Source organism: Carcharodon carcharias, chromosome 14, assembly GCF_017639515.1.
Source record: "Carcharodon carcharias isolate sCarCar2 chromosome 14, sCarCar2.pri, whole genome shotgun sequence".
NCBI classification, from domain to species: domain Eukaryota; kingdom Metazoa; phylum Chordata; class Chondrichthyes; order Lamniformes; family Lamnidae; genus Carcharodon; species Carcharodon carcharias.
The window spans coordinates 4,415,048-4,432,552 of NC_054480.1; the positions used below are offsets into that span (position 1 = coordinate 4,415,048).

The following is a 17,505-nucleotide window of genomic DNA, read 5'->3' on the forward strand; positions in this document are numbered from 1 at the left end:
CTCACTCCCCCGCTCCCTCACTCCCCCGCTCCCTCACTCCCCCGCTCCCTCACTCCCCCCACACACTCCCCCGCTCCCTCACTCCCCCCACACACTCCCCCGCTCCCTCACTCCCCCCACACACTCCCCCGCTCCCTCACTCCCCCCACACACTCCCCCGCTCCCTCACTCCCCCCACACACTCCCCCGCTCCCTCACTCCCCCCACACACTCCCCCGCTCCCTCACTCCCCCCACACACTCCCCCGCTCCCTCACTCCCCCCCACACACACTCTCCCTCACTCCCCCCCACACACACTCTCCCTCACTCCCCCCCACACACACTCTCCCTCACTCCCCCCCACACACACTCTCCCTCACTCCCCCCCACACACACTCTCCCTCACTCCCCCCCACACACACTCTCCCTCACTCCCCCCCACACACACTCTCCCTCACTCCCCCCCACACACACTCTCCCTCACTCCCCCCCACACACACTCTCCCTCACTCCCCCCCACACACACTCTCCCTCACTCCCCCCCACACACACTCTCCCTCACTCCCCCCCACACACACTCTCCCTCACTCCCCCCCACACACACTCTCCCTCACTCCCCCCCACACACACTCTCCCTCACTCCCCCCCACACACACTCTCTCCTCCCGACCCCCCCTCCCTCTCTACCGCCACCCCCCACCCCCCACCCCCACACTCCGACCGGGTTAAAAGTCGCTGTCGGCCCGGCCGCAGCCGCCTCTCCCTTTCACTCCTTACCCACTTTGTAGGGCAATTTGTCCGACATGGTGATGGCTCCGGGTCTGGCTGGGGCTCACTCCGGGTCCGGGTCTGCTTCCAGCTGCAGCTCCGGTTCGGCTCCAGGTGGAAAGGAGCCGGCGCGCGCTCCCGCGCCTTTTAAACCCGCGCCTCATTTGCATATCCAGCGCCGGAACCGGGGGAGGGGCGTGTCCCCTGAATCCCCGCTGACGTTACGGGTTCCTATTGGCCATTGGCCAGGGGGCGGGGTCGCAGCAGCTTCCGGAGCGACAGGAAGTCAGAAGCTGCGGAGTTTCCCGGCGCCGGGGGGAGCAGAGGGTGGGGCAGATGGCGGGGCGGGGCGGCGCGGGGGCGGGGGCGGGGCAGATGGCGGGGCGGGGCGGCGCGGGGGCGGGGGCGGGGCAGATGGCGGGGCGGGGCGGCGCGGGGGCGGGGGCGGGGCAGATGGCGGGGCGGATGGCGGGGCGGCGCGGGGGCGGGGGCGGGGGCGGGGCGGATGGCGGGGCGGATGGCGGGGCGGGGCGGCGCGGGGGCGGGGGAGGGGGCGGGGCAGATGGCGGGGCGGGGCGGCGCGGGGGCGGGGCAGAGGCGGGGACGAGGCCGGTGCGTGGGGCGGGGTCGCGGGGCCGGGAGCGCGCCCGGGGCGGGATAAATGAGGGACATTTCCAGATGTTTTCTGCAGCGGTTTGTGTTTTATTTCCAGGTTTGTTGGCTTCAGTTTCCCTGGATTCCGGTTGTGGGAAATTTACAGTAAAAAGATGATCAGAAACTGACAGCAAAATACAAAATACATCGAGCGGGAAAAGTGCTGACTTCCCATTAACTGGAAAAACTGCTGCGACTGCGGAATGTGGATCCTCGGCTCAAATTTACCAACTGGCTCCATCCGCAGCTGCCGGTGTTTCTCAGCCGCTTCTCCGGGGAACCTTTGTCCTACTGGGTGTTGTCACTGGGCTAGTGACCCAGAGACCAGGGGGGATGCTCTGGGGACCCGGGTTTCAATCCAATTAAAGATCTGGTTTAAAATGTTGGTTTTTATAACCCCCCCCCCCCCCACGGGGGTCACTAATGTCCTTTAGGGAGGGAAATCCTTACCTGGTCTGGTCTACCTGTGACTCTAGACCCACAGCAAATGTGGTTGATTCTTAAATACCCTCTGAACAAGGGCAATTAGGGATGGGCAATAAACACTGGCCTGGCCAGCAATGTCCCTCACCTGATAATTAAAGGTGCTTTTAAGTGTCAGATGTCACTATTTATAAATTCACTAAAGGGAACAGGACACTTTAGAAGAGAATTAAAGCTGATTTAAATTTGAATTCAAATTCTGTTTATAACTGTGGTAAGCGGAATGCTCGGTACCTTTAAGAGAATGTGATTAGTTGACCATGGGACTGTATGACCAATTGCTACACAGCGCAGGCTCCTTTGGTAACTGTAAGTCTAGAGCTGGAGGTGATTGAAGAAGCACACATGGTCTTAGTGCTCCTTGCTTATCTCCATTAAACCACCAGTGTTTGTTCAGTTAATTGGTCTCTCTGCTTATATTGTTTCAAGCACCAAATAGTGTGTTAATATCAAAGGAGCAGCTAGCGCTTGCTGACACCTGATAACGTAAAACATTAAGATAAAAGCAAAAAACTGCGGATGCGGGAAATCAAAAACAAAAATAAAAATAACTGGAAAAACACAGCTGCTGAGTCAGACCTGCTGAGTTTTTCCCAGGTATTTTTACTTTTGTAACCTAAAACATTAAACTGGCGACGAGGGTAAACTGGATCAATTGACGGCAATCAAGAATGCCGCAGTAAGCCAGCTACGTTACGTCACCACCACCTTGAAAGCTGCTTGAAAGTGCAGTCTCCTTAGTCATCGAGAATGCCGCAGTTTGGGCAACTTGAACCATTTGATAAAAACAAAAAACTGCGGATGCTGGAAATCCAAAACAAAAACAGAATTACCTGGAAAAACTCAGCAGGTCTAGCAGCATCAGGTCATGAGGACTCGAAACATCAACTCTTTTCTTCTCCACTGAAGCTGCCAGACTTGCTGAGTTTTTCCAGGTAATTCTGTTTTTGTTTTGAACCATTTGACCCTATTTCTGATGACTGGTTTCATTACATCGAACACCTAGCATTCTTCTTTACTGCTAACAACATCGTGGGGGAGGACAAGAAGAGGGTGATTCTTTTGTCCGCATGCAGGGACCAAATGTATGGGCTGATCCGCAGCCTCACATCACCTAACACCACCAATACGACGAGTTAGTAAACATTTTAAGAAACCAGCTGAAGCCAAAGCCCTCAGTCACAATGCAGTGTTTTAAATTCAATTTGAAGAATAGGCTTCCAGGAGAGACAATTACTGGCTATGTAGCTGCTTTAAAGGAATTAACAGAATATTGTGAGTTCGGAACTTCAATGAATGACATGTTGAGAGACCAATTAATGTGTGGAATCGGAGACAATGTTATTCAAAAGTGATTGCTATCTGAAACTAATCTAGACTTCAATAAGGCATTAGAATTGGCAACAGCCATGGAGAGACTGTTAGAGACTCAGAGGCAATAAAAGATACACAAAATGGCACCGTCCATCTTATAGGGTGGGAAGAACCAGTAACAAAAGGTGTGAAAATGTCAGACCCCCACAGAAAGGTGGCAAACACCCACTATGTACAGAACATTGAAGAACAACAGTACTAAACCCACGCCATCAATGAGAGAAATGCATCCAGGTAGCCCACAGGTGATCGACAGTTCAGAAATATTGAATGTTTTTTCTGCCATTGCAGTGGTCATATAATTAGGTACTGTCAAGATAGATTGCAACAGCATTTTAAAAACAAAGGTAGAAATCATGAAATTTGTCTCATTGAAGAACCAAAGGAAGCAGAGTCTGACATCTATTCATTATACAACCTGAAAGTAGGGAGAACTGAGCCAATCCAGGTAGTCATTAGAGTCAATGAACAATCCATCCAGATGGAGATCGATACTGGGGCATCAAAGTTTGTCATAGGAGAACATAAGTTCAGATACTTGAATAAAGGGATCCATCCTTTAAGTTTGGAAGAATTAGACACTAAATTAAAACATATACCGGCGAAGAAATAAGCGAAAGGTATATGTCAAGTCCTGGTGCAGTATGGGGACCAGTCTGCAAATTTACCCCTGGAGAGGGGTAGCTGGAGAGTCCCCAGTTTAATTGGTTGCAACTGACTCAAAAAGATTAAATTGCAATGGGCCGAGATTTTTCCAATCAGAAGGAGAAACTTACAGGAATTGTTACAAACGTACGCTTCCATTTTCAGTGAGGAGCTAGGAAAGATTCATGGGCTACAAGTCAAAATCCATGTAGACACTAGCGCAGCCCCCAGGTTTATCAGAGCCAGACCAGTCCCTTATGCTCTACGGGACAAGGTTGAGGAGCAAGATAAACAGACTGGAGAAGCTTGGTTTCTAAACACCAGTGCAATTTTCTGAGTGGGCACATCCATAATACCTGTACTGAAGCCAGGCCAAAGTGTTCGCTTATGCAGTTACTATAAGTTAACTAAACAGAGTGGCCAAACTTGATAGACACCCAATACTGAAGACTGACGAATTATATTGGAAATTGGCAGGAGGCAGCACATATTCAAAACTCGACACAAGCCATGCCTACCAGCAGGTAGAGTTAGAAGAAGGCTCTAGTGAACTTATGACCATCAGTACACTTCAAGGATTGTATCAATATACTCGACTACTCCTTGGGATCTCATTGGTGTGTGCTATTTTCTAGCATACCATACAAAGTGAATGTTATGTACAACTATTTAAAACCCGTGCCCAGGCTTTTTTAAAATTCATTCACGGGATGTGGGCTTCGCTGGCTGGACCAACATTTATTGCCCATCCCTACTTGCCCTTGAGAAGGTGGTGGTGAGCTGCCTTCTTGAACCGCTGCAGTCCATGTGGTGTAGGTACACCCACAGTGCTGTTAGGAAGGAAGTTCCAGGATTTTGACCCAGCGACAGTGAAGGAACGGCGATATATTTCCAAGTCAGGATGGTGAGAGACTTGGAGGGGAACTTCCAGGTGGTGGTGTTCCCATCTACCTGCTGCCCTTGTCTTTCTAGATGGTAGTGGTCGTGGGTTTGGAAGGTGCTGTTGAAGGAGCCTTGGTGAATTCCTGCAGTGCATCTTGCAGATGGTACACACTGCTGCTACTGTGCGTCGGTGGTGGAGGGAGTGAATGTGTGTGGATGTGGTGCCAATCAAGTGACGCTGCTTTGTCCTGGATGGTGTCAAGCTTCTTGAGTGTTGTTGGAGCTGCACTCATCCATGCAAGAGGGGAGTATTCCATCACACTTCTGACTTGTGCCTTCTAGATGGTGGACAGGCTTTGGGGAGTCAGGAGATGGATTACTCGTCGCAGGATTCCTAGCCTCTAACCTGCTCTTATAGCCACAGTATTTATATGGCTAGTCCAGTTCAGTTTCTGGTCAATGGTAACCCCCAGGATGTTGATAGGGCTTCAGTGATAGCAATGCCATTGAATATCAAGGGGCAATGGTTGGATTCTCTCTTGTTGGAGATGGTCATTGCCTGGCATTTGTGTGGTGTGAATGTTACTTGCCACTTGTCAGCCCAAGCCTGGATATTGTCCAAGTCTTGCTGCATTTGAACGTGGGCTGCTTCAGTATCTGAGGATTTGTGAATAGTGCTGAACATTGTACAATCATCAGCGAACATCCCCACTTCTGACCTTATGATGAAAGGAAGGTCATTGATGAAGCAGCTGAAGATGGTTGGGCTGAGGACACTACCCTGAGGAACTCCTGCAGTGATGTCCTGGAGCTGAGATGACAGACCTCCAACAACCACAACCATCTTCCTTTGTGCTAGGTGTGACTCCAACTGGTGGAGAGTTTTGCCCCTGATTCCCATTGACTCCAGTTTTGCTAGGGCTCCTTGATGCCACACTCGGTCAAATGCTGCCTTGATGTCAAGGACAGTCACTCTCACCTCACCTTGGGAGTTCAGCTCTTTTGTCCATGTTTGAACCAAGGCTGTAATGAGGTCAGGAGCTGAGTGGCCCTGGCGGAACCCAAACTGAGCGTCAGTGATCAGGTTATTGCTAAGCAAGTGCCGATTGATAGCACTGTTGATAACCCCTTGCATCACTTTACTGATGATGGAGAGTAGACTGATGGGGCGGTAATTGGCCAGGTCGGATTTGTCCTGCATTTTGTGTACAGGATATACATGGGCAATTTTCCACATAGCTGGGTAGATGCCAGTGTTGTAGCTGTACTGGAACAGCTTGGCTAGGGACACAGCACAAGTCTTCAGTACTATTGCAGAATATTGTCAAGGCCCATAGCCTTTGCAGTATCCAGTGCCTTCAGCCGCTTCTTGATACCACGTAGAGTGAATCGAATTGGCTGAAGACTGGCATCTGTGATGCTGGGATCTCCACTCAACACTTCTGGCTGAAGGTTGTTGCAAATGCTTCAGCCTTATCGTTTGCGCTGATGTGCTGGGCTCCCCCATCATTGAGGGTGGGGATACTTGTGGAGCCTCCTCCCCCAGTTAATTGTTTAATTGTCCACCACCATTCACAACAGGATCTGATCTGTTGGCTGTGGGATCACTTAGCTCTGTCTATCACTTGCTGCTTATGCTGTTTGGCATGCAAGTAGTCCTGTGTTATAGCTTCACCAGATTGACACCTCATTTTTAGGAATGCCTGGTGCTGCTCATGGCATGCCCTCCTGCACTGGGCATTGAACCAGGGTTGATCCCCTGACTTGGTGGTAATGGTAGAGTGGGAATATGCCGGGCCATGAAGTTACAGATTGTGTTTGAGTAAAATTCTGCTGCTGCTGATGGCCCACAGTACCTCATGGATGCCCAGCCTTGAGTTGCTAGATCTGTTCGAAATCTATCCCATTTAGCATGGTGGTTGTGCCACACAACAGGATGGAGGGTATCCTCAATGTGAAGGCGGGATTTCGTCTCCACAATGACTGTGCGGTGGTCAATCCTACATTTACTGTCATGGACAGATGCATCTGTGGCAGGCAGGCTGGTGAGGATGAGGTCAAGTATGATTTTTCCCTCTTGTTGGTTCCCTCACCACCTGCCGCAGACCCATTCTAGCAGCTATGTCCTTTAGGACTCGGCCAGCTCGGTCAGTAGTAGTGCTACCGAGCCACTCTTGGTGATGGACAATGAAGTCCCCACCCAGAGTACATTCTGAGCCCTTGCCACCCTCAGTGCTTCCTCCAAGTGGTGTTCAACATGGAGGGGCACTGATTCATCAGCTGAGGGAGGGTGGTATGTGGTAATCAGCAGGAGGTTTCTTTGCCCATTTTTGACCTGATGCCACAGACTTCATGGGGTCTGGAGTCGATGTTGAGGACTCCCAGGGCACTTACTCCCAACTGTATACCACTGTGCCAGCACCTCTGCTGGACAGGACATATCCAGAGATGATGATGGTAGTGTCTGGGACATTGTCTGTCAGATATGATTCCATGAGGATGACTATGTCAGGCTGTTGCTTGACTGGCCTGTAAGGCAGCTCTCCCAATTTTGACACCAGATGTTTGTAAGGGTCAGCAGGGCTGAGATTGTAGTTGCCATTTCTGGTGCCTAGATCAATGCCGGGTGGTTCATCAGGTTTCATTCCTTTTTTGTTGCTTTGTAGCTGCTTGTTACAACTGAGTGACTTACTAGGCCATTTCAGAGGGCATTGCTGTGGGTCTGGAGTCACATGTGGGCCAGACCAGGTAAGGATGACAGATTTCCTTCCCTTAAGGGCATTAGTGAACCAGATGGGTTTTTCCATGGTCATAATTCGACTTTAAGTTCTGATTTTTATTCGAACCCAGGTCCCCAGAGCATTACCCTGAGTCTCTGGACTACTCGTCCAGTGACAATACCACTATGCCATCATCTCCCTGGTGCAACTATATCTTCTTAACCTTCCTAACCCTGCCGCTATATCTTCGTGCTTCCTCACAGCCAAGGTGGAGATTGCCTGCTACCTACTACAACCTGTCTGTGATGACCTTGATGGGCGTCCTTTGGAGGGCCGAGACCTGGAGAGCCCCAGCCTGCTTTCAGGACCCTGCTGTATGTCAGTGGCACCCTCCTCGACCTGTGGAGCTGGAGCTGCTGGGGTCTCAAGAAGAGATGACTTGGATGGGCTGGACATTCCCGGAGTCACCTGGGTGGATGGTCCCAGATTGTGCACCTGCTGATCCTCCTCTCTATGGTGCCTGAGGGCCCCTGGCTGAATCCTTGAGGAGAAGGGCAGTTTGAGTGAGATTGAGCTGCCCAGTACCCCTCTTGCATTGACACTGTTCGAGGTCAATTTTGGCATCAGCGATGGAGTTCAGTACAAGCAGCAGTGCAGTAGCGATGTCTCCAAGGCGGCTGCCATCCTGCCAGTGTTGATCTCAGTCTGTTGGCATGTTAATGCTATCACCTCAGGTGGATGGGCTCCTCCATTGTGCCTTACAATCTGAGGAGTGTAGCGGACATCCCTTCCTGAAGTTCCCGAGCTTGCCTTTGCAGCTGCAGCAACTGAAGTTTGACCAAGTCCAGAGGCTCATCATCTGACTTGGACTCAGCAATGTTTTGGCCTCCAGCAGCTCCTCCGAGTGCCAGGGACCTGGGAATTTCCTGCTGCCACTTGCTGTGGATCAGAAAGTGCAATGTGCTCACCTGACTGTGACCCCAAGGCTACTCTAAATCTTGGTCCCATGGTGGTGTGTGTCTCTGCGCTGGTGGAGAGTGTGGGTGATGGTCTTCAATGACGGTTTCAGCAAATTCCTCTTCCGAGGTGTCTTCGGGGCTTGAGTCGAGGACCTCGGTCGTGCACCCCCTCAGCTGTTTCCCAGATTTGCCTGTGAAAGCAAGGAGAGATAATTAGTGCATGGCAGTGGCCTGTGGAAGAGGACACATCACTCACAGCATGGTTGTCTGATGGATATTACACTGCTGGATCCTCACTTTGTTATGTACTGCCGACCTCACTGTCAGCACAGGAATGGTCCAGGTCTTCACCGGCCAGATAGATGAGTCTGTTTTCAAAGTCCACGAGGACCTTGATTTCAGGCATTCTTCCACCAGTCTGCGACTTCTCCCTTTTGTTGTATGCCAGCTTGTCCTGCATGAATAGAGATGGAGAGTGTGTAAGCAGGATGCCTGCCAGGCCAGATGATAAGTATGCCTGGCATGTGTGGGTGGTGAGTGGTGCCATGGACAGGATGAGGACAATGACGGTGAGTGTGGGAGAGTGAACGATGATGTCCCTTGAACTGCAGTGAGTGAGGGCCCTGTGGATGTCTGATGGGTTTGTGAGTTGAGACCGATAAGAAGAGTGACTTACCCTGGCAGAACAGAACAGATCATTCATCCTCTTTTGTTACTGGGTGGTTGTCCTGTTTTGCAGAGCGTTGGTACTGACCACCCCTGCCACCATGTAGGATTGGTGACATTGCTTGCTGGTCTTAACCCAGAGCGAGGGTAGAGGACATTGCGGCAGGGCCTCCACTGCATCCAGTAGGCACTCGAGGTAAATCTGGGAGCAGAGTATTTCCTCCCTTTAGCAGCCATGACTTTGTAGCAGCTTCCTATCCCTTGAGGAGAGCTGGCTCTTTGCAGGGGCGACCTTTAAATATGGGGCCCGGTTTACTGAAGGCCTGATGTGGTGTGGCAGGAGAATGAGAGGACACCCCGCCAGCAACCTGGCGTGTTTCCTGGGAATGCGTGATTAATGAAGCGGGACTGGGACAATATGGCGTGAAAAGCTGTTATTGTGGCTGGCAGGTAAAACGTCTTTTTTTCCCGCCTGTTATTGCATTTAGTGCAAATCTGGGATGATTCCACCCATGGTGGCAGCAATGGAGACATTGATATAAAAAAACACTGGTGTTATTGGAGGTGCTGCAGAATGAAGAAACTCCTGAAAGCAGATCATAAAATACTCTGCAGCTGAAGGAGACACACTGGAGAGAAGTAACAATGACTGTACCTTGTGAGCTGTCCCTACCCTTGCCCCACCTGATTAACTGCCTTGAGGGCACACAGCGAGGCCAGCAGGGGAAGTTAAGGAAATGCCATTTCCTTCTGTACCGAGCAGCATCAGGCCTTCACGAGAAGGCGCACAAGCTTCAGGTTAGTTCCTTTCACTATACAGTGGGCCCAGTAGCAGATGACATTCTCCTAAGGCAGAGCATGCAGGAGTCCACTGCGGACTATGAGTCTATTCGTATAGCCTTTGATAGCTATTTTAACCTGAAGCAAAGTTTAATAACTGAACGAGAACGTTTTAACCAGTGGTTGCAATGACCTAGGGAATTGATTGAATTATTTTGAACCGACCTACATCACCTAGCTAGTTCTTGTGGATATGGGTGCTAAAGGATGAGCTAATCCATATTTATGGGTGTCCAGGATGAAAACCTGTCCGACTTTCTGCAGACCAAAGATGATCTTACTTTGGAGCAAGCAGTTCAGTATGTGAGGCAGGCTGAGTTTAGTGCAGTTAATTGGGCTATAATTTGAGGCAACTCTGAGGCTTCACATGACTCTTTAGATTGGGTTGGCCCATGGGCAGTGGTCCCATCCACAAGAAAGCCACCAAACCAAGGAAAAAGGTGGGAAACCCCACACCAGCAGCCATTTTGAGATGCTTGCATTGTGGTTTGCAAAAGCAACATAGATGTAAAGACTGCCCAGCAGGGGCCATAGAATGCTTCCAGTGTGACAAAACTGGACATTTCAAGCATTTCTGCAAATCCAGCGGTTTGAATCGAAGTCACAGACTAGAAAGTATTTATGAAATACAATCTAGCCAAGAAATTGAAAGTCAAGAAAAAAACTAAATTACGAAGTTCCTAGGGGAAGTAGATAGTCTGAATCCAGAATATTGATCAGTTACGGCCCAAGTTCAAGGCTACGATACTACTTTTAAAATTGATACTGGAGCTGCTGTTAATATATTAACAGATGACCTTAACCGGCTTCAGCTAATGACCCTTTATCCATCAGGCATCAAGTTACAAGGTCCAAGCAACATAGATCTTCCAATTAAAGGCAGGATTATTTCTCCTCTTAGTTACAAGGGATGACAGATCCTTGATTCTATGTTCTTCACAATCAATGTACAACCTTATTGAGTGGCAATGTTGGCATACTTCTAGGAATCCTAGAAAAAACAAATGATGGCCACTGTTTGAATGACTCACCATCTTTCATGCAAGAATCTTCAACCTTTTATTTGGAAACTTTGGAAATTCAGCCTTGAGAAGCTGAGGAAATTTATGCACTCAGCAACAATTTCCTTTCTTTCACAGAGACATCATCCACTAGATCCCAGGTGGAGGTTGGAATTATGAATCTCTCAGTTCTTCATGAAGTAAGGCCAGAAGAAGAAGATACAGAAGTTATTGCATTAGATGGTGACCACCCGCATGAAGGCTTGCTGAACCTGAATTGGCTGTTCCTAGAAAGCGATGAGGAAATATTCCTTGCTGGATTGAGTGGTCTCATGAAGGTTGAGAATCTAGAAAATGATTTGTTTTTTCCATTGATGGGTGCACATTATGAAGCCTCTGTTGTCTTTTTAGAGGACTCATCTGTATTTTTAATGGTTGAGTAGCATCAGATCTTAGTTCCACTGAATCTACCAATGCATTGCCTAGCCCACGAAGAATCTTCCAGAGAGGATACCTTGCAGGTCCAGATTAGAGTCCATTGAGGATCACACTGCTTAAGAGCTGGTACCTTCCCAGAGTGAATGTCAGTTGGTTCCCATACATCAGCCCCAGTTGAAAGTCTACTTCCTTCCAGAGCTGGAGGTCAACACAGAAGCCATGGCAGAATTGTTAGCACTTCTGAAGGTGCATATGAACATACAAATTAGGAGTAGGAGTGGGTCCTTCGATCTTGCTCCACCGTTCAATAAGATCATGGCTGATCTGATTTTAACCTCAACCCCACATGTCTGCCAAGCCCCGATAATCTTTGCGCCCTTGCTTATCAAGAATCTATCTACTTCTGCCTTAAGAATATTCAAAGACTCTCCCTCCACCGCAATTTGAGGAAGAGAGTTCCAAAGACTCACGGTCCTTGAGAGAAAAAATTCTCCTCACCTCGGTCTTAAATGGACAACCCCTTATTGTTAAGTAATGACCTCTAATTCTAGATTCTCTCACAAGAGGGAACGTCCTCTCCATTTCCACCATCTCAAGACCCCTCAGGATCTTATATGTTTCAATCAAGTCGCCTCTTACTCTTCTAAACTCCAGTAGATACAAACCTAGCCTGTCCAGCCTTTCCTCATAAGACAACCCTCCTATTCCAGGTATTAGCCTGGTAAACCTTCTCTGAACTACTTCCAACGCATTTACATCCTTCCCTACATAAGGAGGCCAATACAGTACACAGTACTCCAGGTGTGATCTCACTAATGCCCTGTATTACTAAAGCATAATCTTCCTACTCTTATGTTCAATTCTCCTCGCAATAAATAATAACATTCTATTAGTTTTCCTAATTACTTGCTGCACCTGCTTACTAACCTTTTGTGATTCATCACTAGGACACCCAGATTCCTCTGAATCTCAGAGCTCTGCACTCTCTCACCATTTAGGTAATGCGCTTCTTTTTTCCTGCCAAAATGGACAATTTCACAGTTTTCCACATTATACACTATTTGCAGATCTTTGCCCACTCACCTAACCTATCTATATCCTTTTCTAGCCTCCTTATGTCTTCTTCACAACTTACCTTCCTAGCTATCTTTGTGTCATTAGCAAATTTAGCAGCCATACCTTCGGTCCCTTCATCCAAATCATTTATATAAATTGTAGCCAGTTGAGGCTCCAGCACTGATCCCTGTGGCACACCACTCATTACCTCTTGCCAACCAGAACATGACCCATTCATGCCTTCTCTCTGTTTCCTGTTAGCTAGCCAATCTTCTATCCATACCAATATGTTACCCCTTACACCATGAGCTTTTATTTTCCACAATAACCTTTGTTGTGGCACCTTATCAAATGCCTTCTGAAAATGTAAGTACAGTATATCCACTGGTTCCCCTTTATCCACAGCAAATTTTACTTCTTCAAAGAACTCCAATAAATTGGTTAAGCATGATTTCCCTTTCATAAAACCATGTTGACTCTGCCTGATTATCTTGAATTTATCCAAGTGCCCTGTTATAACGTTGCCTTTAAAAATAAATTCTGGCATTTTCCCTATGACAAATGTTAATTCAATTGGCCTATAGTTTACTGCTTTCTGTCTTCTCTCCTTTTAGAATAGAGTTACATTTACTATTTTCCTATCTAATGGAACCTTCCCCGGATCTAGGGAATCTTGGAAAATTAAAAGCAACGCATCAACTATCTCACTAGCCACTTCTTTTGAAACCCTAAGATGAAACCCAAGAGGACCCAGGGACTAGTCAACCTGCAGTTCCAACAATTTGCTAAGTACCACTTCTCTGGTAATTTTCTTGAGTTCCTCACTCCCTCCCAATTCCTGGTTAACAGCTACTTCTGGGATGTTACTTGTATCCTCTATAGTGAAGACTGATGCAAAATACCAGTTCAATAATCTTTCATCTCCTTATTCTTCAATGTTAATTCCCCAGAATCTCTTTCTGTAGGATGAATGCTCACTTTGTTAACTCTTTTAAATATCTGTAGAAACCCCTACTACCTGTCTTTATCATTCTAGCTATCTTTCTCTTATACTCTAATTTTTCCCTCCTTATTAATATCTTAGTCACTTATTGCTGTTTTTTATATTCTGTCCAATCTTCTAACCTGCCACTCACCTTTGAGCAATTATATACTTTTCCTTTAAGTTTGATATAATCTTTAAATCTTTTAGCTAAACGTGGATGGTGGGCCCACCCCACGGAATATTTCTTTCATGTTGGAACGTCTCTATTCTGTGTATTTTGAAATATCCACTTAAATGTCCACCACTGCATTTCTATTGAACTAACCCTTAACCTAAATTGCCAGTTCACTTTTGCTAGCTCTGCTTTCATGCCCTCATAATTGCTCTTATTTAAGTTTAACATATTAATCTTGGACCCACTTTTCTCTTCCTCAAACTGAATGTAAAATTCAATCATATTATGATCACTGCTGCCTAGCAGCGCCTTTACCATTAGGTTATGAATCAATCCTGTCCTGTTAGTCATTACCAGGTCTAGTAAAGCCTGCTTTCTGGTTGGTGCCAGAATGTGCTGTTCTAAGAAACTATCCCAAAAACATTCTTTGAATTCCTCATCTAGGCTACCTTTCGCCATCTGATTTTTCCAGTATGTAGATTAAAACCCCCCCTGATAATTGCCATATCCTTCTGAGAAGCTCCCATTTTTTCTTCTTCGATACCCCGTTCTACCATGTGGTTAATGTTAGGGGGTCTGTACACCACTCCCACAAATGCCTTTACCATTCCTCATCCCAAACCGCTTCTATATCTTGGTTTCCTGAACTTAGGTCATTCCTCTCTATTGTGCCAATGTCATCTTCAATTGACAGAGCCACCCCTCCACCTTTTCCTAGCTTTCAGTCCTTCCTAAATGTCACACACCCTTCAATATTCAGGTACAATTCTATATCACCCTGCAGCCATGTTTCTGTAATGGCTATTAGATCATGCTTGTTTATCTCAATTTACACTATCAGTTCATCTGTTTCATTTTGAATGCTATGTGCATTCAGATATAGGGCCATAAGTTTTGTCCTTTCATTATTTTTGTCCCCTCTAGCCTTATCTGTTGATTTACTCTTAAATTTGTACTCTCTCCCCTGTCCTGTCATGATCTGTTCATCATTTCCCACATTAAAACCTTCCTTTCTTGCCTTGTCTCTACTCTTTGATTTCCCAAACTTGATCCCTTGGCTGCACTATTTAGTTTAAAACCCTTTCTACTTCTCTCATTATGCAGTTCACTGGAACACCAGTCCCAGCTTAGTTCAGGTGTAGACCGTCCCAACAGTACAGTCCCTGCTTTCTCCAGTACTGGTGCTAGTGTCCACAAACTGGAACCCGGCTCTCCCACATCAGTCTTTAAACCATACATTCATCTCTCTAATCTTATTTGCCCTATGCCAATTTGCAAATGGCTCAGGTAATAACCCAAAACTTATGGCTCTATATCTGAATGCACATAGTTTTCAAAAGTTAAGCACCAGAGCCTCAATACCTTTGAGGCTCTGGTTCTTAACTCAATGCCTAGCTCCTCATATTGACTAAGCTGAACCTCCTTCCTTGTCCTACCTATGTTGTTGGTACCTACATGGACCACGACAACTGGATCTTCCCCCTCCCACTCCAAGTTCCTCTCCAGCCATGAGCAGATGCCCCGAAACCTGGCACTGGGCAGGCAGCACAGCCTTCTGGATTGTTGCTCTTAAGCTGCATAGAACAGTGTCAACCCCCCTCACTATACTGTCTCCTATAAAACCTCCTCACTACAGCAATCTTGCCCTGGAGTTGATTGCCTGCAGGAAATTCATCTCATTACAGAAGCTGAGGCTGTCTTGTCTCCGTATTCCCAACAATTCTTCACAATGTCCATAGTGGAGCAATTTCATACAGAGGGAAGTGCGCCTCTTTTATGACTGGCTACCGAAAATAGACAGTTCTCTCGAAACATCATTGGGAAATATCTCTTCTTCTATTCCTGCCAGTCTTACAGGAAGTTGGTCACAAAAACACAAGAAATAGGAGGAGGAGTCAACCTTTTTTCTATTCATTTGTGCTGTAGGGAGTTCCAGGATTTTGACCCAGTGACAGTGAAGGAACGGCGATATATTTCCAAGTCAGGATGTTGAGTGACTTGGAGGGGAACTTCCAGGTGGTGGTGTTCCCATCTATCTGCTGCCCTTGTCCTTCTAGATGGTAGTGGGTTTGAAAGGTGCTGCCGAAGGAGCCTTGGTGAGTTTCTGCAGTGCATCTTGTAAATGGTACACACTGCTACTACTGTGCCACCTTGGTGGTGGAGGGAGTGAATGTTTGTGGATGTGGTGCCAATCAAGTGGGCTGCTTTGTCCTGGATGGTGTCCAGCTTCTTGAGTGTTGTGGGAGCTGCACTCATCCAGGCAAGTTGGGAGTATTCCATCACACTCCTGACTTGTGCCTTGCAGATGGTGGACAGGCTTTGGGGAGTCAGGAGGTGAGTTATTCACTGCAGGATTCCTAGCATCTGACCTGCACTTGTCTGACTCCTGTCTGGCTGATGGCACCTCACTTGTGCTCTGTGAACCGGTCATATCATGGAGATACAGCAGGAAAACCTTAACTTCCCCTGACCCTGTGGTATCCATCGTGAGCTGAACCCTTCAGGACCACCCTGTCGCCGGACATAGATGCTGATGGGATGGGGGTCCAGCCACACCTCAAAGGTGCTGGGAGCTCACAGAGAGAGAATGACAGAATTCTGTGCCACTGGCCCAGGACATTGTGGCCCCATCGAGGTGCAGGTGTGAATGATGTGTCCAGTGAGTGTGAAGATGCACCATCAGTGCTGGGAAGGCTGCACAGAGCACAGGGAAGAGGTCCTGGACTGAGACTACTGCCTTTATCTTGTGCAGGGGCCAAAGTTTCACATCTGAGTGACATGAACACTGCTCATCAGAACAAGGAGCCATTGACAAGGAGACATTCTTTGGAGTTTATTAACAAAGTGAACGTTATGTACAAATAATTAAAACCCGTGCCCAGGCTTTTTTAAAATTCATTCACGGGATGTGGGCTTATCTGGCTGGGCCAACATTTATTGCCCATTCCAACTTGCCCTTGAGAAGGTGGTGTGAGCTGCCTTTTTGAACCGCTGCAGTCCATGTGGTGTAGGTACACCCACAGTGCTGTTAAGAAAGAAGTTCCAGGATTTTGACCCAGTGACAATGAAGGAACGGTGATATATTTCCAAGTCAGGATGTTGAGTGACTTGGAGGGGAACTTCCAGGTGGTGGTGTTCCCATCTATCTGCTGCCCTTGTCCTTCTAGATGGTGGTGGTCATGGGTTTGGAAGGTGCTGTTGAAGGAGCCTTGATGAGTTCCTGTAGTGCAACTTGTAGATGGTACACACTGCTACTACTGTGCGTCGGTGGTGGAGGGAGTGAATGTTTGTGGATGTGGTGCCAATCAAGCGGAGCTGCTTTGTCCTGGATGGTGTCAAGCTTCTTCCTTCACTCATCCATGCAAGAGGGGAGTATTTCATCACACTGCTGACTTGTGCCTTGTTTCTGGTGGACAGGCTTTGGGAAGTCAGGAGATGAGTTACTCATCGCACAATTCCTAGCCTATGACCTGCTTGTGTAGCCACAGTATTTATATGGCTAGTTCAGTTCAGTTTCTGGTCAATGGTAACCCCCAGGATGTTGATAGCAATGGTGATACAATTGAATGTCAAGGGTCGATGGTTATATTTTCTCTTGTTGGAGATTGCCTGACACCTGTTTGGTGTGAATGTTACTTGCAGTTGTCAGCCCAAGCCTGGATATTGTCCAGGTCTTGCTGCATTTGGACATGGACTGCTTCAGTATCTGAGCAGTCGCGAATGGTGCTGAACATTGTGCAATCATCAGCGAACATCCCTACTTCTGACCTTATGATGGAAGAATGGTCATTGATGAAGCAACTGAAGATGGTTGGGCCGAGGATACCACCCTGAGGAACTGCCTTAGACCACTTCCATAGAGATTTGATTCCAGTTTGC

At 47.6% G+C, this 17,505-nt stretch overlaps 3 protein-coding genes across 3 annotated transcripts in view; all 3 read right to left on the reverse strand.

Annotated features, from left to right (window-relative positions):
• ahcy (adenosylhomocysteinase) overlaps nucleotides 1-915 on the reverse strand; it is a 74,101-nt gene extending 73,186 nt beyond the window's left edge. The window contains exon 1 of the mRNA XM_041205426.1: nucleotides 758-915. Coding sequence (XP_041061360.1) covers nucleotides 758-785 — 28 coding nt within the window. The 5' untranslated portion in view covers nucleotides 786-915. The remainder of the gene's footprint in view (nucleotides 1-757) is intronic.
• A 54-nt stretch (nucleotides 916-969) lies between these two features.
• Nucleotides 970-1,643, reverse strand: LOC121287001 (vegetative cell wall protein gp1-like). Its single transcript, XM_041204415.1, has 2 exons — nucleotides 1,582-1,643; nucleotides 970-1,480 (listed from the first exon to the last, which is right to left on the reverse strand). The coding sequence occupies exons 1-2, from the start codon at nucleotides 1,641-1,643 to the stop codon at nucleotides 970-972; spliced, it is 573 nt and encodes a 190-aa protein (XP_041060349.1).
• Nucleotides 1,644-11,500: 9,857 nt separating this feature from the next.
• Nucleotides 11,501-17,505, reverse strand: part of LOC121287002 (proline-rich extensin-like protein EPR1) — a 70,958-nt gene continuing 64,953 nt past the window's right edge. The window contains exon 11 of the mRNA XM_041204416.1: nucleotides 11,501-11,608. Coding sequence (XP_041060350.1) covers nucleotides 11,501-11,608 — 108 coding nt within the window. The remainder of the gene's footprint in view (nucleotides 11,609-17,505) is intronic.

Coding starts and splice junctions, on each gene's coding strand:
- LOC121287001 (XM_041204415.1), bottom strand. CDS start 1,643: ATGGAGCCAGTTGGTAAATTTGAGCCGAGGATCCACATTCCGCAGTCG. Junction 1,481..1,581: donor CAGTCGCAGCAGTTTTTCCA/GTTAATGGGAAG, acceptor ACCGGAATCCAG/GGAAACTGAAGCCAACAAAC.